At 53.5% G+C, this 26,440-nt stretch overlaps 1 protein-coding gene across 1 annotated transcript in view; it reads right to left on the bottom strand.

The window, feature by feature from the left end:
- Positions 1 to 26,440, bottom strand: part of LOC123754470 (cylicin-2-like) — a 223,701-nt gene that overhangs the window by 112,699 nt on the left and 84,562 nt on the right. Inside the window, exon 4 of the mRNA XM_069320229.1 lies at positions 14,523 to 14,669. Coding sequence (XP_069176330.1) covers positions 14,523 to 14,669 — 147 coding nt within the window. The remainder of the gene's footprint in view (positions 1 to 14,522; positions 14,670 to 26,440) is intronic.

Raw genomic sequence — 26,440 nt, 5'->3', positions numbered from 1 at the left:
TGCAAACACCGCCCCTTACTCTAAGGCGAACAAGGGAGACAGAACACCTGAGCACACAAAGAGCGGCCGAAAACCAAGCGGTAAACGGCCAAGCAGGGGCAGGACCCAAGGAACTTGTGGAAGGTGGCCCCAAGCCCCAAGGGCAGTACTTACAAGGCACCTAGGGAAGGGAACCCTAGGCGCATGCAGCCCGAGTACTGAAGAATCACACCCGGCTCACGCACCACCTAGAAAACAGACACCACACTCTAGGTACAGTGCTGAAACAACCACTGGAGCCGGAGCACATAACCATTGCCTATAGCATCAGCCGAAGAACTGATGGGTGGATAGCCGGCGTGGGAGGTCTGGGGCTCCCCCTTCCCCCTCCCGGGGAGGGGGGAGCTGCGCAGACAGCGGCGCGGTGACGTATGACGTCATACTAGTTTCCGTGTTTTCTGTTGAAGAGTTCTATTCACTAGTTCGGCTTAGGTAGCAATTTTCACCAGAATAGGGGTTTGTTTTGGAATGCTTACCTTTCTGGATGCTTGACCCGGTCGATGGCAGACATAGAATGCTTCCAACCACACGGGGGTTTCTATAGGCCATTGCTCCCCTTGCCTCTCTGAGGGGGCCAGGTTCTGGCTCGTGGTCCCCGGTAGGCCCTAGAACTCCATACACATGACTGATGCCAAAGTCTGACATTAGCATATCAGCCGGTAAAGCTCCGGAGAGCCGACGGGGCTCCCCCCAGAAAACACCCAAGAAGCATAGGAACACACGCAGAACACCCCTGCGGCAGAGGAGGAAACAAGGGAACGCACAAGGAAATGAAGCGGTGGAAACTGACCTCGCCCCCCAACATAGCAGCAAGTGCAGGCAAAACCGACCAAAGGAGATGACAGGAAAACGACTGGGGAGAGGCAGGACGAAAGAGCAGAAGCACAAAAACCCCAGGAAAACAACCAGGGGTGGACAATCAGGCAGGGACAGAAAAACCCCACGCACATGAGAGGGCCAAACCAGGGACCTGAAGACCACAAAAAACTACAAGCAAACCCCCATATGCAAACCTTAGGAACAAAACAGCAGCAATGTGCCACACCACAACCGGACACAGAAACAAGGACACGCCACCGCAAAACACGGTACCAATGCACACGTGCAGTAGCAGCAACAGGCACCACCGCAACATGCAACATGTAAATAGCAACTCGCTTCTGCAAAGGCAGAGAACGGAGCAGGCAGACCCCAGACAGGGCCAACGGAGACACGACAGAACCCAGCAGGCCCAGAAACCCGCACACCAGGCGACCGACGGCGGAGAAACCCCGCTCAATACCTGCTGGATGGGGTACTGGGAGCTCATTTACACCCCAAGCCCGGCTCGAGGCCAGGCTAGACCGGCCAGAGGGTGGCCCACCAGGCAGCCGCTTGGAGCAGCCCGCAGGCCCATATACCCCCCACAACCAGGATGGGCCGGAACTTCTACTCAAAAACAAGCTAGTGTGCCCCGGAAATCCACGGACGTACCAAATCAAATCAAATCAAATCAAATCAAATCAAATGTTTATTTAGGTAAGGTACATACATACAAGAGATTTTACAAAGAGTGATGGATTTATAGATAGGGCTAGTACATACAATGCCTAAAGCCACTATTACGCAAAGTGTTTCGGGCATGAAAAACTTAAATGACTAAAGCTTAATACTAATTGAGCATAAAGAATAAAATGAAAACATGGAATGAAAACATAGCTGAAAAAGCAGCACAAATACAATTATGTCGACAAACAGCGCTCTTTAAAAAAAACAGACATTAGTTGACAATAGAGGGGTAAGGTAGGTTACAGGGAATTTATTAGGTATCGCTTCGTTTTCATCTTAAACTGGTTGAGAGAGGTACAGTCTTTAACATGGTTGGGAAGGTCATTCCACAATCTGGGTCCTTTGATTTGTAGAGCATTTCTAGTTTGATTAAGTCGTACTCTAGGAATATGAAAACTGTATTTATTTCTGGTGTGGTGCTCATGGGTTCTGTTACAACCTTCTATGAAGCTTTTGAGGTCAGGATTAGCATTACAGTTTAGCGTTTTATATATGTATAATACACATGAGAGAATGTGCAGTGACCTAATGTCTAACATATTCAGAGATTTGAGTAGGGGTACCGAGTGATGTCTGGGGCCAGAGTTGGATATTGTCCTAATAGCAGCTTTGTGTTGAGTAATTAGAGGACATAAATGATTTTGGGTAGTAGAACCCCAAGCACAAATACCATAGTTGAGATATGGATAGATGAGGGAGTAATAGAGAGTCACCAGGGCAGGGCGGGGTACATAATATCTGATCTTAGAAAGAATGCCAACAGTTTTTGAAACTTCTTTTGATATATTTAGAATGTGTCCCTGGAAATTCAGCTTGTGGTCAATGAGAATGCCAAGGAATTTGCCATCTAATTTGTTACAAATTTGGGTATTGTTTATTTTGAGATTTATTTGATTAGAGGATTTATTGCCAAACAGAATATAGAAAGTTTTGTCAATGTTAAGGGTGAGTTTGTTGGCAGTTAGCCAAAGATGGACTTTATTTAGCTCAGTATTTACTGTGGCATTTAGAGCAAGGGAGTCAGGACTGGAGTAAATGAAGGTTGTGTCGTCAGCAAATAGAATTGGTTTGAGGTGTTGGGAGGCATTTGGAAGGTCATTAATGTAGATGAGAAAGAGGAGAGGGCCAAGTATGCTGCCCTGAGGAACACCAATGTTGATGGGTAGGGTGGGAGAAATTGAATTATTCACAGAAACATACTGGAGCCTGTCAGTAAGGTAGGATTTGAGATAGTTACCAGCAATAAGGCGTATGCTCGCAAGTAGGTCGTGTAACAACCGCAGACCTCTGATGGTTATACAGTGTTCCCCGATTGTGCCTATAGCACCACTGCACTCCACTGGTACTATCCCGCAAGTTCTACCAGAAAGGCAGGACCCAAGAGCCAGAGCTCAAAACCTTGCAAGCACAGCCAGAAGCCTTACCAGGTGAGTACAGAACCAACACCACAACCCCCACACCTCATAACACTAAAAAGGGTGGGTCCCCTGAATGACCCTAGCATGGGTTGGACATGCACAAGAGGGGGACAGGAAGGGATGAAAAAGGGACACTGGTGTGCGAACGGTCTCAGTCGTACAAAAATATACCTAAATAAAGACAGGTATATAAACAACACCGCATCCAGCGCCCTGCCATAAGACGCCAGACCGCAGAAACTTACCTGGCGAACGGTGGCACGAACGTGACACGACTCAACCGTGCCCAGAAGAACCTGGGAGCACCGCCAGGTGATGACGCCAGAGCCGGACCCGCAGGAGAGCAAGGTAGAGGCGAAGGAGGAGGCCCACACCCATGACACAGGGAAAACCTCGGCGGCCTCCCCACAACTGGAAACCAGGACAACCCTGGAGCGAAGGGGCATATACCGCAGCAAGGGAGCAGAGCGAGAGGCAAAGCACTTGAGCAAAAAAAACAGCGTTGAATGTAATGAAACGCCATTTTCTGGGTGAGCCCCTACGGCTCCCTGGAGCTTATCGGGCTAATGTATGTTATATTAGACCGGGACATTAGCTAAGGAGTTCAGACCTACCAGGGACCAGCGCCAGAACCTGGCCCCTTCAGAGAGGTTTCAGGGAGCAATGGCCCTGGAAAACCCCTTTGTGGTTGGGGTTTTCCTTATCTGCCATCGACCGGGGTTAGGCACCCAGAAAGGTAGGCATAACAAAACAAACCCATCATAGTAAAAAAAAAAAAAAATGAACAGAGAGGTAGAAACTCCCTACAATCACAAGGAAACAAGGAAACAAGCAAACATCACACTTTACTGCCGCGCCGATCGTCCGCGCAGCCCTCCCCACCCCGGGAGGTGGAGGGGGGGAGCCCTGGACCTACCGCGCCGGCTGCCAAGCTTCAGTTCGGAAGCTAAGCTTCAACCAACGCGAAAAAACCACCGACCGGTGGGAGGGAGGGTTGCCAGGGAGCCTCCGGAGCTCACCCAGAAAATGGCGTTTCATTACATTCAATGCTGGTTTTCTGTGGGAAGCCCCTATGGCTCCCTGGAGCTTCATACCCAAAGAGAAGGAAAAGAAAGGGCTAACCCGGGAGGCGGCCGCCACAAACCCTGCAACGCAAAGCCGAGATAACAGGTCACAACCTGTGACCCAAGGCAACAAGAACGCACAGGAGCAGACGCACAAAGAATGGGCGGCCAAGAACCTGTGCGACCCTCAAATCCCTGCGCCCAAAATGAGCCCGAGACGTCACCAACACAGCAGCAAAAGCTGCAAACGTCTGAACAGTACGGGTGCAAAGACAGACCGGAGGCTGGAAGAATGAAAAATCTGCGGACGACCTAGGGGACCCGAGCGCTGAAAACAGGGAACGAGGGGAACCGGATCAACCACAGCGCATCCCCAGACACGGTATGCCGGCAACGGCAAAAAGCACAACTGGACAACACAGGACGCACCCCCGGCCAAACCAATCAAGCCTCAATACCTCAAGAACCCCTCCGGAAAGCAGCCGTCTCGACCGTCGCCAGGACAGAGAAAGGCTGCACACGTACAAATCTACCACCAGTACCAAAGAGCAGAAACCTGAATCGAAGGGGCTACTACAAACTGAGGAGAAGATAAGAAGGCACCCTGATCAAGGACCAGGACGGCACAGGCGACGCATGAGCTGGCCGGAGGTGAAACAAAACACGAGAAAGCGTACGAAACGTCATACCGTCGCCAAGATGAAGCTCGCAGGTGGGACACCGTCAACAAAGCCACCTGAACACCATAGAGATGGTGATATCCGCGTCAAAATACCAGACGTGAAGAGCTGAGGAGAAGGCCGAACCAGTCACGTACAGGACTGATTCGACCTGCCGCGACCTGCCGAAAAAGGTGGAGTCGCGGGAAAACCCCCCGGGTTCGGACACCTATCAAGCAGCATCTGAAAATAAGGCTGGGCCGGCCACCAAGGAACCATAGGGACTGCTCTCGTGGGAGTGGGCTGCAACTGAGCCAGAACCCCAAGCAACAGCTGGACCGGGAGAAGAGGAACAGGTACCCCCACCTCGACCAGTCCTGCCGAAAAGCATCCACCGTGAAAGCCTCGCAGGTGGGAAAGGGTGCCACATAAAATGGGCGATGCCTAGACCACGCTGACTCGAAGACGTCCATGGCCAGGAGTCCATATGTCCGACAGTGCCAACAAAACGAGTCGGCAACGACTGGCCAACCCGCGAAGAGGAATGAACCGAGACAGCTGTCCGCCCTGACGCAGGACACCCCCCAGACATGAACCACACAGTTAGCCAAACCCCTGTGGTTCCGGCAAGAACCGCCAGAGAACAGTCCAAACAGAGCTGAATGGTAGAGCACGGAGGAACCCAAACCCTCCGAAGCACAAACCAGACAGCCACGAACTCCCGAACAGTGCTATGAGCCCGACGGACGGACAGACACCACCAACCTCGGCCGACCTAGTGAGCACTGGTCACAAAGCCCCAGCCGAGAGATGACCCATCCGTGAACACAACGAGCAAAGGCGCAGGGAGGTGCCAAGGCATGGAACCCCGAAAACCCTAAAGAGGAAGGTGGTGACGCAGCACCAACACAAGATCCCTGGAGGAACAAACCCAACAAATGCAAGAGGCGGAAGGGAAGTCTCCGAAGGAACCAAACAGACGCCGAAGCCAAACCCGACCCTGCGGGCAAACCAGCACGTCGAAGTTCAAACTCCCGCACAACCGCGCAAGCAACCGCTGAGCAACCCAGGACCCCCTCATGTACAGCCGAAGGCGGGACCACAGCCACAGTAACACTTCTGGAGGGAAGAATGAGCAGCCCAATAGCCCTAAGCAAGGCCCAGGTCCGAACCCGGGATGGAAACAGATGGAAAAGCCTCCAGATCACCAGGAAACCAAACCCGGCGATCTGGAAGGAACCACACACCTGGCGAGCAGACATGCGGACTGACTGGGAGCCCACACCAGCCAGTCGTCGAGGTAGGCCAGACACCGAATCTCAGACTCAGACAGGGCACTAAGATCCGGTAAAGATGCAAAAATTATACTAAGTGCCCATTACAAAACAGGGCAGGCAACAAAAGCAGCAAGCCTGAAGCCCCACCACCAACTGTGCCAGACCCAGAGAACTGGAGAGGAACGTGCCAAGAAGTGACCTGGAGATCCAGGGCCACCATCCAGGCACCCGGCTCCCAACAGAAGCCGGACAGGCGACAACAGTCCTCCGAGGAGGGCATAGGTTATCATGAGATGATTTCGGGGCTTTTAGTGTCCCCGCGGCCCGGTTGTCGACCAGGCCTCCACCCCCAGGAAGCAGCCTGTGACAGCTGACTAACACCCAGGTACCTATTTTACTGCTAGGTAACAGGGGCATAGGGTGAAAGAAACTCTGCCCAATGTTTCTCGCAGGCGCCCGGGATCGAACCTGGGACCACAGGATCACAAGTCCCGTGTGCTGTCCGCTTGGCCGACCGGCTCCCCATAGAATCCAGGGCGCAGACTGAAGAAGTCCAGAAGAACTGCAGATGCGAAAAGCCCATGACTGCAAAGAGCAGACAGGAACCCCAGAAGGATGGGGGTTGGACCACGTCCAACGCACCCACTATGATGTCACGACGAAACGCAGGGGAAGGAGCCCACCCCGCCAGCTCTGAAACCCCCAAAAGGGGAGAAGCCGTCCACCAATACCACCAGAGGCTGGAAGACAACCCAAAGCGCCCAGCAACAGCGAGACCATGCGAGAGGCAATAGAGCAAGCTGCTCCCCCAGCGCCCCGTCAACAGAGAAGGGAACAGAGCCCCTTCCGAAAGAAAAAGTACACACACATATACACAAACATACAAGACATGTGACACACATGTGTATACACATGTACGCACACACACACACACAGCGTATACATGCACAAGCGTACACACAGGCATTAGGAAGCAATGTGGCAGAGGCTGACTCCCTACACAGTTTCAAGTGTAGATATGATAGAGCCCAATAGGCTCAGGAACCTGTACACCTGTTGAACGACGGTGGGGAGGCGGGACCAAAGAGCCAGAGCTCAACCCCCGCAAGCACAACGAGGTGAGGACATACATTGTAAAAGAAAAGTACAAGTCGCCGACCAGGGGGCAGAGAACACCACGCCAGCCAGGCAAAGAAGGCACAAAACTGCATCAAAAGGCCCACCTCGACAGCAAAACCTCAAAGTCCCAGCACAACCACAACATGTGCCAAGACCCAAAAAGATCAGTCTGCAAGCCAGGAAGACCCCAGAACCTCAGAAGGCAAAACCGGGTCACACGAGGAAACAAAACCCCCTGAACCCACAAAAGCGGGCCCAAGAGGAAGAAACCTCTGGAACGAAACCAAAGAACCCAAAGGAACCCAGAATCGAACCAGGGGAGGCCAAACCACCACATTTGCCAGCGGAGACAGAAGGCAAAGCGCAGCCCCCAGACAGAACCCCCAGGGAAACGGTCATAACAGACCGAAAACCGGGGGACAAGGTGTGGGAGCAAGCATAACAGCCAGGGACACTGAGCCCAAACCCAAGGGCCCAGACCCAAAACAGACAAAAAAGGGAAACCCGGTGTAAAATCAACACCCAAACGTACCCAGAGGAACAGGAACGAGCAGAAAACGCCAGAAAAGCAAAGAAAAGACAACAGGAGAATAAAACCCATGAAAACAGGGTGAAAAACTCACCCCAGACGCATGCTCGCACACCCAGGCGCATGTAAACAAACCGCAACGCCGCCCTGGTGGCCACGCCGGGAAATAGGCAGACGAAAATGGCAGCCAGCAGGGGCTGCGTCTGACGCTAAGATACACAAAACACGCCAGCAAAAGTGGGAAGCAAGCAGACTGGATGGGCGAAAAACTCCACCCAAAAGCAGAAAACCCCGGCAGGGGCCAACCGCCCCAGAACTGCTAGCAGGCATCCCCCACAGCCCCGAGAACCAGTAACAGAGGCCCCAGGGCAGAGCCGTCCTCCAAGCCCTCCGCCCTTAAAGAAAAGCATGAGTCCATGGGAAAGGCAGCAAGAAAAGGCTGCTGGTAAGACCCAGAAGCCTTGGCAGGAGGAACAGGCTCAAAAACCTCCGTCCCCCAACCCGAATGGAGCAGCCCCCGAAAACTGCCCAAGTCTCCGCCCCAACTAAACCCCGCTCCGACCCCGAAACCCGCAGATGGTCCGGAGCCGGGAACAGGGAGGGAAAGGGGTGAACAGCACCTAACCAAAACGAGGCGGCCTCAGGGCATCCGAGTGGAAAACCAACCTAGCATGTTGCAGCAATCTAACCTAGCTTGCAACATGGATGCCGCCTGTACTCTGAACAGTAATAACATCAGGAGAGTACTGGAGAACAAGCAGAGAAACACTCTCGCAAGACTCCAGGTCAAGGTGTCAGTGACCCAACAGGCAGCATGACGGAGGTAAAAGTGGCGACTGTCACCCGGAGACAAGGGCACAGCAACCAACGATCCCGTACAAGACGGGTTGGTACCCGGAAGACACATTCAATGGTCCCCCGAGCCCAGACAGGGGTTTCCAGGGCCCGTAGGGGTAACAACTACGGGAAGCCCGGGCAAGGTGTTGCTAACCGGTTAAGAAACCCAAACATAACAAGAGGGTAGAGGATAACACTGAAAATCCCTGCGACGTGTACAATCATGGGGGCCTAGCAGAGGGCCGCCAAACACTACCAGTGGAACTATAGCTACACTATGCAGACCCCCACCAGGCAAGAAAATAAAAACAAAAGAAAAACCCCGCAAAAGTACACCGTCTCCAGAGGCAACAGGAACCGGCCGCCGCTTAGGTGGCAGGCTGTGCAACACCTTGACGCCCTAACCAGCACAATACCAATCCCTACCCAGGGCCAAACAAGGGCCCCAAGCCCCAGCTGGCCCCAAGGGCGAGGCAAATGCCAAGCAGCAAGAACCTCTACGGGAATGGTTCCTGAATGCCCCAGGGAAGATAACCCTGTTACGCAAGGGCAGTACTCACAGGGCGCTTAGGGAAGTCAACCACTAAGCACATGGAGCCCCGGCACTGATGAGGTACTCCTGGCCGCCGCACAACACAACACACAGCAGTGAACGCCACACAAGGCAAACACCGCCTAGGAAACTGAGGCCAGAGTAGCGTCTATCCCGGTTGACATTAGTGAACGAACTGAAGCTTGACAGCCAGCGCGGTAGGTCCGGGGCTCCCCCCTCCCCCTCTCGGGGCGAGAAGGACTGCGCGGACGATCGGCGCGGCAGTAAAGTGTGATGTTTGCTTGTTTGCTTGTTTCCTTGTGATTGTGGGGAGTTTCTACCTCTCTGTTCGTTTTTTTTTCTTTTTTACCATGTGGGGTTTGTTTTGTTATGCCTACCTTTCTGGGTGCCTAACCCCGGTCGATGGCAGATAAGGAAAACCCCAACCACAAAGGGGTTTTCCAGGGTCATTGCTCCCTGAAACCTCTCTGAAGGGGCCAGGTTCTGGCGCTGGTCCCTGGTAGGTCTGAACTCCTTAGCTAATGTCCCGGTCTAATGTAACATACATTAGCCCGATAAGCTCCAGGGAGCCGTAGGGGCTCCCCACAGAAAAGGCGCCAAACACCAGCACTGAAACACACCGCCCAGACCAAAACAAACTCCACAGCGCATGCGCATGACACGCTGGCCGAACCGCACAACCCTCTCTGCGGAAAGGCGCCAACCAGGACTACTGCACTTGAAAAGTAGCCAAAAGAGGAAGCAGGAACAATAAAACCAGCCAACGAAGCGAAGAGAGTCCAAAAAGGTACCCAACCGGGCCACAAGCAGCCCAGCAAGATTACAAGTAGCCCAACAAGGCTACAAGTAGTCCAACAGGGCTACAAGTAGCCCAACTGGCCCACAAGTAGCCCAACCGGGCCAAAAGTAGCCCAAACTGGGCCACTGGCCACAAGTAGCCCAAAATGCCGACAAGGACGAGGAGCCGACAGACGTTCCAATAACGCGAGAAGTAGCGAAAACCTTCCCAAACCCTCGAGAACACAGAAACCAACACTAGTCCCGAAGGCACACAAAGGTGCAGGCGCACCCGAGACCAGAAGTCACGTAGAACCCCAAAAACGGAGAAACATGACGAAAACACCGTCCCAAAAAGGGTGGGAGGAAACAACCACCCACAGGACGGAACCAACCGACTCAAAGGCCAAGGAACCAAGCCCGGGGAGGGGCCGACGCCCAACAGCACGTACAGCGAGTGGAGAGGAAAGACCCCACTCCACATAACCACAAGCCCCGCCTAGAGGGGGATAAAAAAAAAACCACAGGGTCCTACGGGGCCAAGGCCCCCCAAGGCAGCTCCTCCCCAGCCCCGGAAACCTACACAACAGGCCCCGTGGCCGAGCCGTCCCCCCAAAGCCCCGGCCGTACCAGAAAACCGGGGCAGCCGCGAAAACACTAAGGAAGGGAGCCCACTGGCAGACTCTTACAACACGGCTGGAGGAACAGGCTCAAATGCCCCCGTCACTATGCCGAAAGGGGAATTCCCTGAGACTGCCCGAGTCTCAACACCATCAAACCCCGCCCCAAAACTACAGATGGTAAGGAACCGGATGCAGGCAGGAAGGGGGATCCAGGGAAAAGACAAGGGGACGTGGAAGGAACCAAAGCAACCAACACCCCCAAGTCCCAACACGAACCAAAACGAGGCAGCCCCGGGGCTCTTGGGGAGTATACCATGAGAGCGTTGCCACCACCAAGGCTCTAAGTGCAATGGCCCTGCTGCCCGCACCCGCTTAGTCAGCACAACTGGGTAACTGAGCCACAACGAGCAACCAAACTCGCAGGACTCCGGGTCGAAGGTGTCACCGACCCCACAGGCAGCAGACGGAAGCAAAACAGAGAGTCACCCAGAGACAAAGGGTGAGAGTAACCCTCAAACTTGTTGGAGCGAGGGGGGACTCATCCATTGGACCCGTGCGCCCCCAGGGGTTTTCCAGGGTCCCGAGCGTTTACTATAAGAGGACTCGTGCTCAGGTAATCCCAGGCAGGGTACTGCTAACCAGCACCCAAAGCTACCAAACAACTTTCTAAGAGCTGAACCCCCGGAAGTGTACACTCCCGAGGACCTAGCAGGGGGTACCACCAGAAAATACTCAGAACACAAGGGACACAAGGGGCAGGAACGAAGGCAGACCCCTCCACCAGGTAGATAAACAAAAAGAAAAAGAAAACCCCGCAAGAGGAGAGCGTACCCAAGCGGAACAGAGCCGGCCGCTATGATTGGTAAAGACAAGCTGCACAGTACCCTACCCTGTACCAGTACCCCACCAGTGCAAAACTGCCCCTTACCCTAAGGCAAACAAGGAAGACAGAACACCCGAGCACACAAAGAGCGGCCGAAAACCAAGCAGTAAACGGCCAAGCAGGGGCAGGACCCAAGGAACTTGTGGAAGGTGGCCCCAAGCCCCAAGGGCAGTACTTACAAGGCACCTAGGGAAGGAAACCCTAGGCGCATGCAGCCCGAGTACTGGAGAATCACTCCCGGCTCACGCACCACCTAGAAAACAGACACCACACTCTAGGTACAGTGCTGAAACAACCACTGGAGCCGGAGCACATAACCGGTGCCTATAGCATCAGCCGAAGAACTGATGGGTGGATAGCTGGCGTACGAGGTCTGGGGCTCCCCCTTCCCCCTCCCTGGGAGGGGGAAGCTGCACAGACAACGGCGCGGTGACGTGTGACGTCATACTAGTTTGCTTGTTTTCTGTTGAGGAGTTCTGTCCACTAGTTCGGCTTTAGGTAATAATTTTCACCAGAATAGGGGTTTGTTTTGGAATGCTTACCTTTCTGGATGCTTGACCTGGTCGATGGCAGACATAGAGTGCTTCCAACAACACGGGGGTTTCTATAGGCCATTGCTCCCCTTGCCGTTCTGAGGAGGCCAGGTTCTGGCCGTGGTCCCCGGTAGGCCTTAGAACTCCATACACATGACTAATGCCAAAGTCTGACATTAGCATATCAGCCTGGTAAAGCTCCGGAGAACCGACGGGGCTCCCCCCAGAAAAGCCTTCAGATTTTTAGCTCCTGCCATTGCATTGCTCTTCAACAAGTCACTTGAACTCCAAACCTTTCCAGATATTCTAAAAAAAGCGAGAGTAACTCCTGTCCACAAATGTGGTGATCCCACTGATGTTAACAACTTCAGACCTATATCAATTCTGCCAAACTTATCAAAAATATTTGAAAAACTAATCTATAAGCAGCTTTACTCTTATCTAGCCAAACTCAATATACTTAGCTCTTGTCAATATGGCTTCAGACCCCAAAAAAGCACTAACGATGCACTTATTCGTATGATTAACTTGATACATACAGCTCTTGATAAAAATGAGTTCCCTGTCGGGTTATTTGTAGACCTGCGTAAGGCTTTTGACACTGTTAACCACCAAAACCTTCTTCTTAAATTACAACATTATGGAGTCAGAGGTCACTCCTTGCAGTACATTAAGTCTTACCTTACTGACAGGCTCCAGTATGTTTCTGTGAATAATTCAATTTCTCCCACCCTACCCATCAACATTGGTGTTCCCCAGGGCAGCATACTTGGCCCTCTCCTCTTTCTCATCTACATTAATGACCTTCCAAATGCCTCCCAATATCTCAAACCAATTCTATTTGCTGACTATAAGACCTTCATTTACTCCAGTCCTGACCCCCTTGCTCTAAATGTCACAGTGAATACTGAGCTAAATAAAGTCCATCACTGGCTAACTGCCAACAAACTCACCCTCAATATTGACAAAACTTTCTATATTTTGTTTGGCAATAAATCCTCAAATCAAATAAATCTCAGGATTAACAATACCCAAATTTGTAACAAAGTAGATGGCAAATTCCTTGGCGTTCTCATTGACCGCAAGCTGAATTTCCAGGGACACATTCTAAATATATAAAAAAAAGTTTCGAAAACTGTTGGCATTCTTTCTAAGATCAGATATTGTGTACCTCGCCCTGCCCTGGTGACACTCTATTATTCTCTCATCTATCCTTATCTCAACTATGGTATTTGTGCTTGGGGTTCTACTACCCAAAATCATTTACGTCCTCTAATTACTCAACACAAAGCTGCTATTAGGACAATATCTCACTCTGGCCCCAGACATCACTTGGTACCCTTACTCAAATCTCTGAATATGTTAGATATTAAGTCCCTGCACATCCTCTCATGTGTATTTTATACATATAAAATGTTGAACTGTAATGTGAGTCCTGACCTTAAAAGCTTCCTAGAAGGTTGTAACAGATCCCATGAGCACCACACCAGAAACAAATACCTATTTGATATTCCAAGAGTACGACTTAGTCAAACTAGAAATGCTTTACAAATCAAGGGACCTCGAATGTGGAATGACCTTCCCAATTATGTTAAAGACTGTACCTCTCCCAACCAGTTTAAGATAAAAACTAAGTACTACCTAATTAACTCAATGTAACCTACCTCACCCCCAATATGTCAACCCATGTCTTCTATTTTAAACAATGCTGTTTTGTTGACCAAATTGTATTTTTGCTTTTTTCTGCCATGTTCCCCCCCTCCCACTTTTTTTTTCCATTCTTTTCTTATTTTTTCTCTACACAATTTATACTTTAGTCTCAATTAGTATTAAGTTTTAGTCTTAGTGTTTTTCCTGCCCGAAACGCTTTGCATAATAGTGGCTTTAGGCATTGTATGTACTAGCTCTATCTATAAATCCATCAACTTTTCTATCTTACCTTGTATGTATGTACCTTACCTGAATAAAAATTTATTTATTTATTATTTATTTATTAACAAAGATTAATAGGCACAATACAGCATATTGATAGCACATATAAGAAGACAGCAATGATCACAATGGTAAAGTTGTTTGGATTAGGTATATAAAGATTGGGAGACTAGGTAGCACTAGATACAGTACAATTTGAAAGCACAAGGTAGGAAACTATGAAGATGAAATTAGGTACTTTTTAGTTTTGTTTCTGAATGAGGCAAAAGTTGGACAGCTTTTCAATTCATTTGGGAGTGAGTTCCATGGACTAGGTCCCTTTATTTGCATAGAGTGTTTACACAGATAAAGTTTGACTCTGGGGATATCAAAAAGATATTTATTTCTGGTGTGGTGATAATGGGTCCTATTACATCTGTCCAGGGAGAGTTTCAGAGCAGTGTTTGCATTTAAGAACATGGTTTTGTAAATGTAATTGACACAAGAGAATGTGTGGAGGGAGTTAATGTTTAGCATGTTTAGGGATTTAAACAAGGGGGCTGAGTGTTGTCTTCATTTATTGCCATATATGAAGGTGCCAAGCAGATAATTACAGCCAGTTAGAACTGAATGCTGCTACAACTTCTTACATTCCTTTCAATATACTGTACAGTAAGTATAACTGGGTTACAATATTTAGCTCATATAAGGCTAGGTGCACAATACAAATTGTATGTAAAGTAGTAACATACCACGAATGTTTTGGCATGCTCCTTCAAGTGATGCTGTACTGTCCTTTTCTTGGAACAACAGCCACAAGTTGTAACTATTGTCTGGGTCTTCAATTTCATCCTCCCTAGTGCCTGTTATTGGTTTTGTTGCGTCCTTTGGATTCATGTCTGTAGTAGAAGAGAGATGAACAAGAGAAAGGTCAGCTAGAGTTTGATTAGTTGGTGTGATGTCCTCATGTAGGGGATCAAACTTTATAGATGTTGCTAAAAAACCAGCGTTGAATGCAATGAACTGCCATTTTCTGGGTGAGAAACGGAGAATCCCAGATCTATCCAGGCTGATATGGATATGTATAGCTTTCTGGCATCAGGTAAAGTACATGGAGTTCTTGCCTATCGAGTACCACGAGCCAGAACCTGGTCCCCTTCAGAGAGGCACGAGGAGCAAAGGCCTATAGAAATCCCCGTGTAGTTGGGAGCATTCTGTGTCTGCCATCGACCAGGTCTGGCACCCAGAAAGGTAGGCACCCCAAAACAAACCCCTATTCTGGTGAAAATTGCTAGCAAAAGCTTAACAAGTGGACAGAACTCCCCAAACGAAAATTAGCAAATGAGTATGACGTTATTGCGCCGCTGTCTACGCCCCCCCCACCTTCCCGGAAAAGGGGACGGGGCAGCCCCAGACCCATGCGCCGGCAATCCACCCACTAGTTCTTATGCTGGATGTCGAGAACTTGCGAAAAACTCTGCCGACTGGAGGGAGGAAGGGATGCCAGGGAGCCTCAGGGTCTCGCCCAGAAAATGGCGTTTCATTACATTCAACGCTGGTTTTCTGGGGGGAAGCCTTGTCGGCTACCTGGAGCTACCTCACTAAAGATAAGGAAAAGAGGGAAGGACCTGGGAGGCAGACTCCACGAGCCCTAACTCAGAAACAAGACAACTGGCAAGACCGAAGGACCGAGCAGACAACCCGGGAGACCCAATCCCCGGAAAAGGAAGGAAGGTAGGGAACTTGGGCAATCCAAAGCACACCCAGGGCCACAGACGCCAAGACCTGCAAAGTATAGCAGAGTACTTAGGCAGCGTCTGGGATGCTCTCGGACGCAGGTTCAAATCCTCGTCACGGCCCTTGTGGATTTGTTCATTTGATGCATCACGTAATTGTGATTTCTGTGTGTAATGAAGTAAGGGCGAAGAGGGAGAACGGCCTATTGACATAGCTCGAGTGCATGGAGGGAGTTGTGTAAGACCCTGGTTTGTGCCTCGGAGAGGCTGCAGGATCCAGTAAGTTCAGTAGAACTTCAGTTTCAACTCCTTTTGACCATGTCGGAGCTCAGTCAATTAAGACAGCGTCTGGGATGCTCTCGGACGCAGGTTCGAATCCTCGTCACGGCCCTTGTGGATTTGTTCGTTTGTGTTTAGGCGCTGTACTAGAAATCCCCCTGTGTTCTCCACCAAATCATGGACATTAAAGTTACCCTTAAATCCTCAATAAGTAAAGTAGTCACATAATTTATTCCCCAAGCATTATTTACCACGATTCCTTTGCCCTTGAGTTCATGATTATCAATTTCTCTCCTTCCTGCGAGATCAGTAATAGACACATTAATAGGTCAGGAAAATCAAGGCAGTGTACAAGTGTTTTTTTGTTCATTATTTTTATCACTATTAAACCCTTCATTCATTGCTTTCCCCGTCATTTAAAATTACAATTTATTATTAGCTGGTAGTTCAGTGAGGGTCACAGTGATTTGCAAGCAGTGTTGAGCAGGGGGTGTTGACTGAGTAAAAGGGGAACAGAATTCCAGGTTATTACACCCACACCTACTCCAATAGTCTCCTCCACACCCACTCCTATAGTCTCCTCCATAGCCACTCCTATAGTTTCCTCCACACCCATTCCAATAGTCTCCTGCACACCCACTCCTATAGTCTCCTCCACACCCACTCCTATAGTCTCCTCCACACCCACTCCTATAGTCTCCTCCATACCCACTCCTATAGTCTCCTCCACACCCATTCCAATAGTCTCCTGCACACCCACTCCTATAGTCTCCTCCACACCCACTCCAATAGTCTCCTCCACACCCACTCCTATAGTCTCCTCCATACCCACTCCTATAGTCTCCTCCACACCCATTCCAATAGTCTCCTGCACACCCACTCCTATAGTCTCCTCCATACCCACTCCTATAGTTTCCTCCACACCCACTCCTATAGTCTCCTCAACACCCACTCCTATAGTCTCCTCTACACCCACTCCTATAGTCTCCTCCATACCCACTCCTATAGTTTCCTCCACACCCACTCCTATAGTCTCCTCAACACCCACTCCTATAGTCTCCTCTACACCCACTCCTATAGTCTCCTCCATACCCACTCCTATAGTCTCCTCCACACCCATTCCAATAGTCTCCTGCACACCCACTCCTATAGTCTCCTCCACACCCACTCCTATAGTTTCCTCCACACCCACTCCTTGTCTCCTCCACACCCACTCCTATAGTCTCCTCCACACCCATTCCAATAGTCTCCTGCACACCCACTCCTATAGTCTCCTCCACACCCACTCCTATAGTCTCCTCTAAACCCACTCCTATAGTCTCCTCCACACCCACTCCTATAGTCTCCTCAACACCCACTCCTATAGTCTCCTCTACACCCACTCCTATAATCTCCTCCACACCCACTCCTATAGTTTCCTCCACACCCACACCTACAGTCTCCTCAACACCCACTCCTATAGTCTCCTCCACACCCACTCCTATAGTCTCCTCCACACCCACTCCTATAGTCTCCTCAACACCCACTCCTATAGTCTCCTCCACACCCACTCCTAGTCTCCTGCACACCCACTCCTATAGTCTCCTCCACACCCACTCCTATAGTCTCCTCTACACCCACTCCTATAGTCTCCTCCACACCCACTCCTATAGTCTCCTCCATACCCACTCCTATAGTCTCCTGCACACCCACTCCTATAGTCTCCTCCATACCCACTCCAATAGTCTCCTCCACACCCACTCCTAGTCTCCTGCACACCCACTCCAATGGTCTCCTTCATACCCACTCCTATAGTCTCCTCCACACCCACTCCAATAGTCTCCTCCACACCCACTCCTATAGTCTCCTCCATACCCACTACTATAGTCTCCTCCACACCCACTCCTATAGTCTCCTCCGCACCCACTCCTATAGTCTCTTCCACACCCACTCCTATAGTCTCCTCCACACCCACTCCAATAGTCTCCTCCACACCCACTCCTATAGTCTCCTCCACACCCACTCCAATAGTCTCCTCCACACCCACTCCTATAGTCTCTTCCACACCCACTCCTATAGTCTCCTCCACACCCACTCCTATAGACTCCTCCACACCCACTCCAATAGTCTCCTCCACACCCACTCCTATAGTCTCTTCCACACCCACTCCCATAGTCTCCTCCACACCCACTCCTATAGACTCCTCCATACCCACTCCTATAGTCTCCTCCACACCCACTCCTATAGTCTCCTGCACACCCACTCCTATAGTCTCCTCCATACCCACTCCTATAGTCTCCTCCACACCCACTCCAATAGTCTCCTCCACACCCACTCCTATAGTCTCCTGCACACCCACTCCTATAGTCTCCTGCACACCCACTCCTATAGCCTCCTCCACACCCAATCCTAGTCTCCTCCACACCCACTCCTATAGTCTCCTCCACACACAAACCTAGTCTCCTCCACACCCACTCCTATAGTCTCCTCCACACCCACTCCAATAGTCTCCTCCACACCCACTCCTAGTCTCCTCCACACCCACTCCTATAGTCTCCTCCACACCCACTCCTATAGTCTCCTGCACACCCACTCCTATAGTCTCCACACCCACTCCTATAGTCTCCTCCACACCCACTCCTATAGTCTCCTGCACACCCACTCCTATAGTCTCTTCCACACCCACTCCTAGTTTCCTCCACACCCACTCCTATACTCTCCTCCACACCCAATCCTAGTCTCCTCCACACCCACTCCTATAGTCTCCTCCACACCCACTCCAATAGTCTCCTCCACACCCACTCCTAGTCTCCTCCACACCCACTCATATAGTCTCCTCTACACCCACTCCTATAGTCTCCTCCACACCCACTCCTATAGTCTCCTGCATACCCACTCCTATAGTCTCCTCAACACCCACTCCTATAGTCTCCTCCACACCCACTCCTATAGTCTCCTCTACACCCACTCCTAGTCTCCTCTACACCCACTCCTATAGTCTCCTGCACACCCACTCCTATAGTCTCCTCCATACCCACTCCTATAGTCTCCTCCACACCCACTCCTATAGTCTCCTCCATACCCACTCCTATAGTCTCCTCCACACCCACTCCTATATTCTCCTCCACACCCACTCCTATAATCTCCTCCACACCCACTCCTATAGTCTCTTCCACACCCACTCCTATAGTCTCCTCCATACCCACTCCTATAGTCTCCTCCGCACCCACTCCTATAGTCTCCTCCACACCCACTCCTATAGTCTCCTCCACACCCACTCCTATAGTCTCCTCCATACCCACTCCTATAGTCTCCTCCACACCCACTCCTATAGTCTCCTCCACACCCACTCCTATAGTCTCCTCCACACCCACTACAATAGTCTCCTCCACACCCACTCCTATAGTCTCTTCCACACCCACTCCTATAGTCTCCTCCACACCCACTCCTATAGACTCCTCCATACCCACTCCTATAGTCTCCTCCACACCCACTCCAATAGTCTCCTCCACACCCACTCCTATAGTCTCTTCCACACCCACTCCTATAGTCTCCTCCACACCCACTCCTATAGACTCCTCCATACCCACTCCTATAGTCTCCTCCACACCCACTCCAATAGTCTCCTGCACACCCACTCCTATAGTCCCCTCCATACCCACTCCTATAGTCTCCTCCACACCCACTCCAATAGTCTCCTCCACACCCACTCCTATAGTCTCTTCCACACCCACTCCTATAGTCTCCTCCACACCCACTCCTATAGACTCCTCCATACCCACTCCTATAGTCTCCTCCACACCCACTCCTATAGTCTCCTGCACACCCACTCCTATAGTGTCCTCCATACCCACTCCTATAGTCTCCTCCACACCCACTCCAATAGTCTCCTCCACACCCATTCCTATAGTCTCCTGCACACCCACTCCTATAGTCTCCTGCACACCCACTCCTATAGTCTCCTGCACACCCAATCCTAGTCTCCTCCACACCCACTCCTATAGTCTCCTCCACACCCAATCCTAGTCTCCTCCACACCCACTCCTATAGTCTCCTCCACACCCACTCCAATAGTCTCCTCCACACCCAATCCTAGTCTCCTCCACACCCACTCCTATAGTCTCCTCCACACCCACTCCAATAGTCTCCTCCACACCCACTCCTAGTCTCCTCCACACCCACTCCTATAGTCTCCTCCACACCCACTCCTATAGTCTCCTGCACACCCACTCCTATAGTCTCCTCCACACCCACTCCTATAGTCTCCTCCACACCCACTCCTATAGTCTCCTGCACACCCACTCCTATAGTCTCCTCCACACCCACTCCTAGTTTCCTCCACACCCACTCCTATAGTCTCCTCCACACCCAATCCTAGTCTCCTCCACACCCACTCCTATAGTCTCCTCCACACCCACTCCAATAGTCTCCTCCACACCCACTCCTAGTCTCCTCCACACCCACTCATATAGTCTCCTCTACACCCACTCCTATAGTCTCCTCCACACCCACTCCTATAGTCTCCTGCATACCCACTCCTATAGTCTCCTCAACACCCACTCCTATAGTCTCCTCCACACCCACTCCTATAGTCTCCTCTACACCCACTCCTAGTCTCCTCTACACCCACTCCTATAGTCTCCTGCACACCCACTCCTATAGTCTCCTCCATACCCACTCGTATAATCTCCTCCACACCCACTCCTATAGTCTCCTCCATACCCACTCCTATAGTCTCCTCCACACCCACTCCTATATTCTCCTCCACACCCACTCCTATAATCTCCTCCACACCCACTCCTATAGTCTCTTCCACACCCACTCCTATAGTCTCCTCCATACCCACTCCTATAGTCTCCTCCGCACCCACTCCTATAGTCTCCTCCACACCCACTCCTATAGTCTCCTCCACACCCACTCCTATAGTCTCCTCCACACCCACTCCTATAGTCTCCTCCATACCCACTCCTATAGTCTCCTCCACACCCACTCCTATAGTCTCCTCCACACCCACTCCTATAGTCTCCTCCACACCCACTACAATAGTCTCCTCCACACCCACTCCTATAGTCTCTTCCACACCCACTCCTATAGTCTCCTCCACACCCACTCCTATAGACTACTCCATACCCACTCCTATAGTCTCCTCCACACCCACTCCAATAGTCTCCTCCACACCCACTCCTATAGTCTCTTCCACACCCACTCCTATAGTCTCCTCCACACCCACTCCTATAGACTCCTCCATACCCACTCCTATAGTCTCCTCCACACCCACTCCAATAGTCTCCTGCACACCCACTCCTATAGTCCCCTCCATACCCACTCCTATAGTCTCCTCCACACCCACTCCAATAGTCTCCTCCATACCCACTCCTATAGTCTCTTCCACACCCACTCCTATAGTCTCCTCCACACCCACTCCTATAGACTCCTCCATACCCACTCCTATAGTCTCCTCCACACCCACTCCTATAGTCTCCTGCACACCCACTCCTATAGTGTCCTCCATACCCACTCCTATAATCTCCTCCACACCCACTCCAATAGTCTCCTCCACACCCACTCCTATAGTCTCCTGCACACCCACTCCTATAGTCTCCTGCACACCCACTCCTATAGTCTCCTGCACACCCAATCCTAGTCTCCTCCACACCCACTCCTATAGTCTCCTCCACACCCAATCCTAGTCTCCTCCACACCCACTCCTATAGTCTCCTCCACACCCACTCCAATAGTCTCCTCCACACCCAATCCTAGTCTCCTCCACACCCACTCCTATAGTCTCCTCCACACCCACTCCAATAGTCTCCTCCACACCCACTCCAATAGTCTCCTCCACACCCACTCCTAGTCTCCTCCACACCCACTCCTATAGTCTCCTGCACACCCACTCCTATAGTCTCCTCCACACCCACTCCTATAGTCTCCTCCACACCCACTCCTATAGTCTCCTGCACACCCACTCCTATAGTCTCCTCCACACCCACTCCTAGTTTCCTCCACACCCACTCCTATAGTCTCCTCCACACCCAATCCTAGTCTCCTCCACACCCACTCCTATAGTCTCCTCCACACCCACTCCAATAGTCTCCTCCACACCCACTCCTAGTCTCCTCCACACCCACTCATATAGTCTCCTCTACACCCACTCCTATAGTCTCCTCCACACCCACTCCTATAGTCTCCTGCACACCCACTCCTATAGTCTCCTCCACACCCACTCCTATAGTCTCCTCTACACCCACTCCTAGTCTCCTCTACACCCACTCCTATAGTCTCCTGCACACCCACTCCTATAGTCTCCTCCATACCCACTCCTATAGTCTCCTCCACACCCACTCCTATAGTCTCCTCCATACCCACTCCTATAGTCTCCTCCACACCCACTCCTATATTCTCCTCCACACCCACTCCTATAATCTCCTCCACACCCACTCCTATAGTCTCTTCCACACCCACTCCTATAGTCTCCTCCATACCCACTCCTATAGTCTCCTCCGCACCCACTCCTATAGTCTCCTCCACACCCACTCCTATAGTCTCCTCCACACCCACTCCTATAGTCTCCTCCATACCCACTCCTATAGTCTCCTCCACACCCACTCCTATAGTCTCCTCCACACCCACTCCTATAGTCTCCTCCACACCCACTCCTATAGTCTCCTCCACACCCACTCCTTGTCTCCTTGGTGGGGGGGTGATGGTGGAGGGAGCAGGTGGGGGGTGATGGTGGAGGGAGCAGGTGGGGGTGATGGTGGAGGGAGCAGGTGGGGGGTGATGGAGGAGGGAGCAGGTGGGGGTGATGGTGGAGGGAGCAGGTGAGGGTGATGGTGGAGGAAGCAGGTGGGGGGGGTGATGGTGGAGGGAGCAGGTGGGGGTGATGGTGGAGGGAGCAGGTGGGGGTGATGGTAGAGGGAGCAGGTGGGGGTGATGGTGGAGGGAGAAGGTGGGGGGTAATGGTGGAAGGAGCAGGTGGGGGTGATGGTGGAGGGAGCAGGTGGGGGGTGATGGTGGAGGGAGCAGGTGGGGGGTGATGGTGGACGGAGCAGGTGGGGGTAATGGTGGAGGGAGCAGGTTGGGGGTGATGGTGGAGGGAGCAGGTGGGGGAGATGGTGGAGGGAGCAGGTGGGGGGAATTGTGGAGGGAGCAGGTGGGGGGTGATGGTGGAGGGAGCAGGTGGGGGGTGATGGTGGAGGGAGCAGGTGGGGGGTGATGGTGGAGGGAGCAGGTGGGGGTGATGGTGGAGGGAGCAGGTGGGGGTGATGGTAGAGGGAGCAGGTGGGGGGGTGATGGTGGAGGGAGCAGGTGATGGTGGAGGGAGCAGGTGGGGGGTGATGGTGGAGGGAGCAGGTGATGGTGGAGGGAGCAGGTGGGGGGGGTGATGGTGGAGGGAGCAGGTGGGGGGGGGGTGATGGTGGAGGGAGCAGGTGGGGGTGATGGTGGAGGGAGCAGGTGGGGGTGATGGTGGAGGGAGCAGGTGGGGGGGTGATGGTGGAGGGAGCAGGTGGGGGTGATAGTGGAGGGAGCAGGTGGGGGGTGATGGTGGAGGGAGCAGGTGGGGGTGATGGTGGAGGGAGCAGGTGGGGGGTGATGGTGGAGGGAGGAGGTGGGGATGATGGAGGAGGGAGCAGGTGGGGGTGATGGTGAAGGGAGCAAGTGGGGATGATGGTGGAGGGAGCAGGTGGGGGTGATAGTGGAGGGAGCAGGTGGGGGGGGTGATGGTGGAGGGAGCAGGTGGGGGGGTGATGGTGGAGGGAGCAGGTGGGGGTGATAGTAGAGGGAGCAGGTGGGGGGTGATGGTGGAGGGAGCAGGTGGGGGTGATGGTGGAGGGAGAAGGTGGGGGTGATGGTGGAGGGAGCAGGTGGGGGGTGATGGTTGAGGGAGCAGGTGGGGGTGATAGTGGAGGGAGCAGGTGGGGGGGTGAAGGTGGAGGGAGCAGGTGGGGGGTGATGGTGGAGGGAGCAGGTGGGGGGGTGATGGTGGAGAGAGCAGGTGGGAGAGATGGTGGAGGGAGCAGGTGGGGGGTGATGGTGGAGGGAGCAGGTGGGGGTGATAGTGGAGGGAGCAGGTGGGGGGGTGATGGTGGACGGAGCAGGTGGGGGGGGTGATGGTGGAGGGAGCAGGTGGGGGGGGGGGTGATGGTGGAGGGAGCAGGTGGGGGGTGATGGTGGAGGGAGCAGGAGATGGTTGAGGGAGCAGGTGGGGGTGATAGTGGAGGGAGCAGGTGGCGGTGATGGTGGAGGGAGCAGGTGGGGGTGATGGTGGAGGGAGCAGGTGGGGGGTGATGGTGGAGGAAGCAGGTGGGGGTGATGGTAGAGGGAGCATGTGGGGGGGGTGATGGTGGAGGAAGCAGGTGGGGGTGATGGTGTTGGGAGCAGGGGGGTGATAGTGGAGGGAGCAGGTGGGGGGTGATGGTGAAGGGAGCAGGTGGGGGTGATGGTGAAGGGAGCAGGTGGGGGTGATGGAGAAGGGAGCAGGTGGGGGGTGATGGTGGAGGGAGCAGGTGGGGGTAATGGTGGAGGAAACAGGTGGGGGGTGATGGTGTTGGGAGCAGGGGGGTGATAGTGGAGGGAGCAGGTGGGGGGTGATGGTGAAGGGAGCAGGTGGGGGTGATGGTGGAGGGAGCAGGTGGGGGGGGGTGATGGTGGAGAGAGCACGTGGGGGAGACGGTGGAGGGAGCAGGTGGGGGGTGATGGTGGAGGGAGCAGGTGGGGGTGATAGTGGAGGGAGCAGGTGGGGGGGGGTTATGGTGGACGGAGCAGGTGGGGGGGGGGTGATGGTGGAGGGAGCAGGTGGGGGGGATGATGGTGGAGGGAGCAGGTGGGGGGTGATGGTGGAGGCAGCAGGAGATGGTGGAGGGAGCAGGTGGGGGTGATAGTGGAGGGAGCAGGTGGCGGTGATGGTGGAGGGAGCAGGTGGGGGTGATGGTGGAGGGAGCAGGTGGGGGTGATGGTGGAGGAAGCAGGTGGGGGTGATGGTAGAGGGAGCAGGTGGGGATGATGGAGAAGGGAGCAGGTGGGGGGTGATGGTGGAGGGAGCAGGTGGGGGTAATGGTGGAGGAAGCAGGTGGGGGGTGATGGTGTTGGGAGCAGGGGGGTGATAGTGGAGGGAGCAGGTGGGGGTGATGGTGAAGGGAGCAGGTGGGGGTGATGGTGGAGGGAGCAGGTGGGGGGTGATGGTGGAGGAAGCAGGTGATGGTGGAGGGAGCAGGTGGGGGGGGTGATGGTGGAGAGAGCAGGTGGGGGAGATGGTGGAGGGAGCAGGTGGGGGGTGATGGTGGAGGGAGCAGGTGGGGGTGATAGTGGAGGGAGCAGGTGGGGGGGGATGATGGTGGAGGGAGCAGGTGGGGGGTGATGGTGGAGGCAGCAGGAGATGGTGGAGGGAGCAGGTGGGGGGTGATGGTGGAGGCAGCAGGAGATGGTGGAGGGAGCAGGTGGGGGTGATAGTGGAGGGAGCAGGTGGCGGTGATGGTGGAGGGAGCAGGTGGGGGTGATGGTGGAGGGAGCAGGTGGGGGTGATGGTGGAGGAAGCAGGTGGGGGTGATGGTAGAGGGAGCAGGTGGGGATGATGGAGAAGGGAGCAGGTGGGGGGTGATGGTGGAGGGAGCAGGTGGGGGTAATGGTGGAGGAAGCAGGTGGGGGGTGATGGTGTTGGGAGCAGGGGGGTGATAGTGGAGGGAGCAGGTGGGGGTGATGGTGAAGGGAGCAGGTGGGGGTGATGGTGGAGGGAGCAGGTGGGGGGTGATGGTGGAGGAAGCAGGTGATGGTGGAGGGAGCAGGTGGGGGAGTGATGGTGGAGGGAGCAGGTGGGGGGTGATGGTGGAGGGAGCAGGTGGGGGGTGATGGTTGAGGGAGCAGGTGGGGGTGTGATGGTGGAGGGAGCAGGTGGGGGTGATGGGGGCGGTAGCAGGTGGGGGTGATGGTGGAGGGAGCAGGTGGGGGGTGATGGTGGAGGGAGCAGGTGGGGGGTGATGGTGGAGGGAGCAGGTGGGGGGGTGATAGTTGAGGTAGCAGGTGGGGTGTGATGGAGAAGGGAGCAGGTGGGGGTGACGGTGGAGGGAGTAGGTGGGGGTGATGGTAGAGGGAGCAGGTGGGGGTGATGGTGGAGGGAGCAGGTGGGGGTGATGGTGGAGGGAGCAGGTGGGGGTGATAGTGGAGGGAGCAGGTGGGGGGTGACGGTGGAGGGAGCAGGTGGGGGTGATAGTAGAGGGAGCAGGTGGGGGTGATGGTGGAGGGAGCAGGTGGGGGGTGATGGTGGAGGGAGCAGGTGGGGGCGATGGTGGAGGGAGCAGGTGGGGGGGTGATGGTGGAGGGAGCAGGTGGGGGGGTGATGGTGGAGGGAGCAGGTGGGGGTGATGGTGGTGGGAGCAGGTGGGGGGCGATGGTGGAGGGAGAAGGTGGGGTGATGTTGGAGGGAGCAGGTGGGGGGTGATGGTGGAATGAGCGGGTGATGGTGGAGGGAGCAGGTGGGGGGGGGGGGTTATGGTGGACGGAGCAGGTGGGGGGGGGGTGATGGTGGAGGGAGCAGGTGGGGGGGATGATGGTGGAGGGAGCAGGTGGGGGGTGATGGTGGAGGGAGCAGGTGGGGGTGATAGTGGAGGGAGCAGGTGGCGGTGATGGTGGAGGGAGCAGGTGGGGGTGATGGTGGAGGGAGCAGGTGGGGTGATGGTGGA

The sequence above is a fragment of the Procambarus clarkii genome, unplaced genomic scaffold (assembly GCF_040958095.1).
Source record: "Procambarus clarkii isolate CNS0578487 unplaced genomic scaffold, FALCON_Pclarkii_2.0 HiC_scaffold_107, whole genome shotgun sequence".
Lineage (NCBI taxonomy): Eukaryota > Metazoa > Arthropoda > Malacostraca > Decapoda > Cambaridae > Procambarus > Procambarus clarkii.
This window is presented reverse-complemented; position numbering and strand designations above follow the sequence as displayed.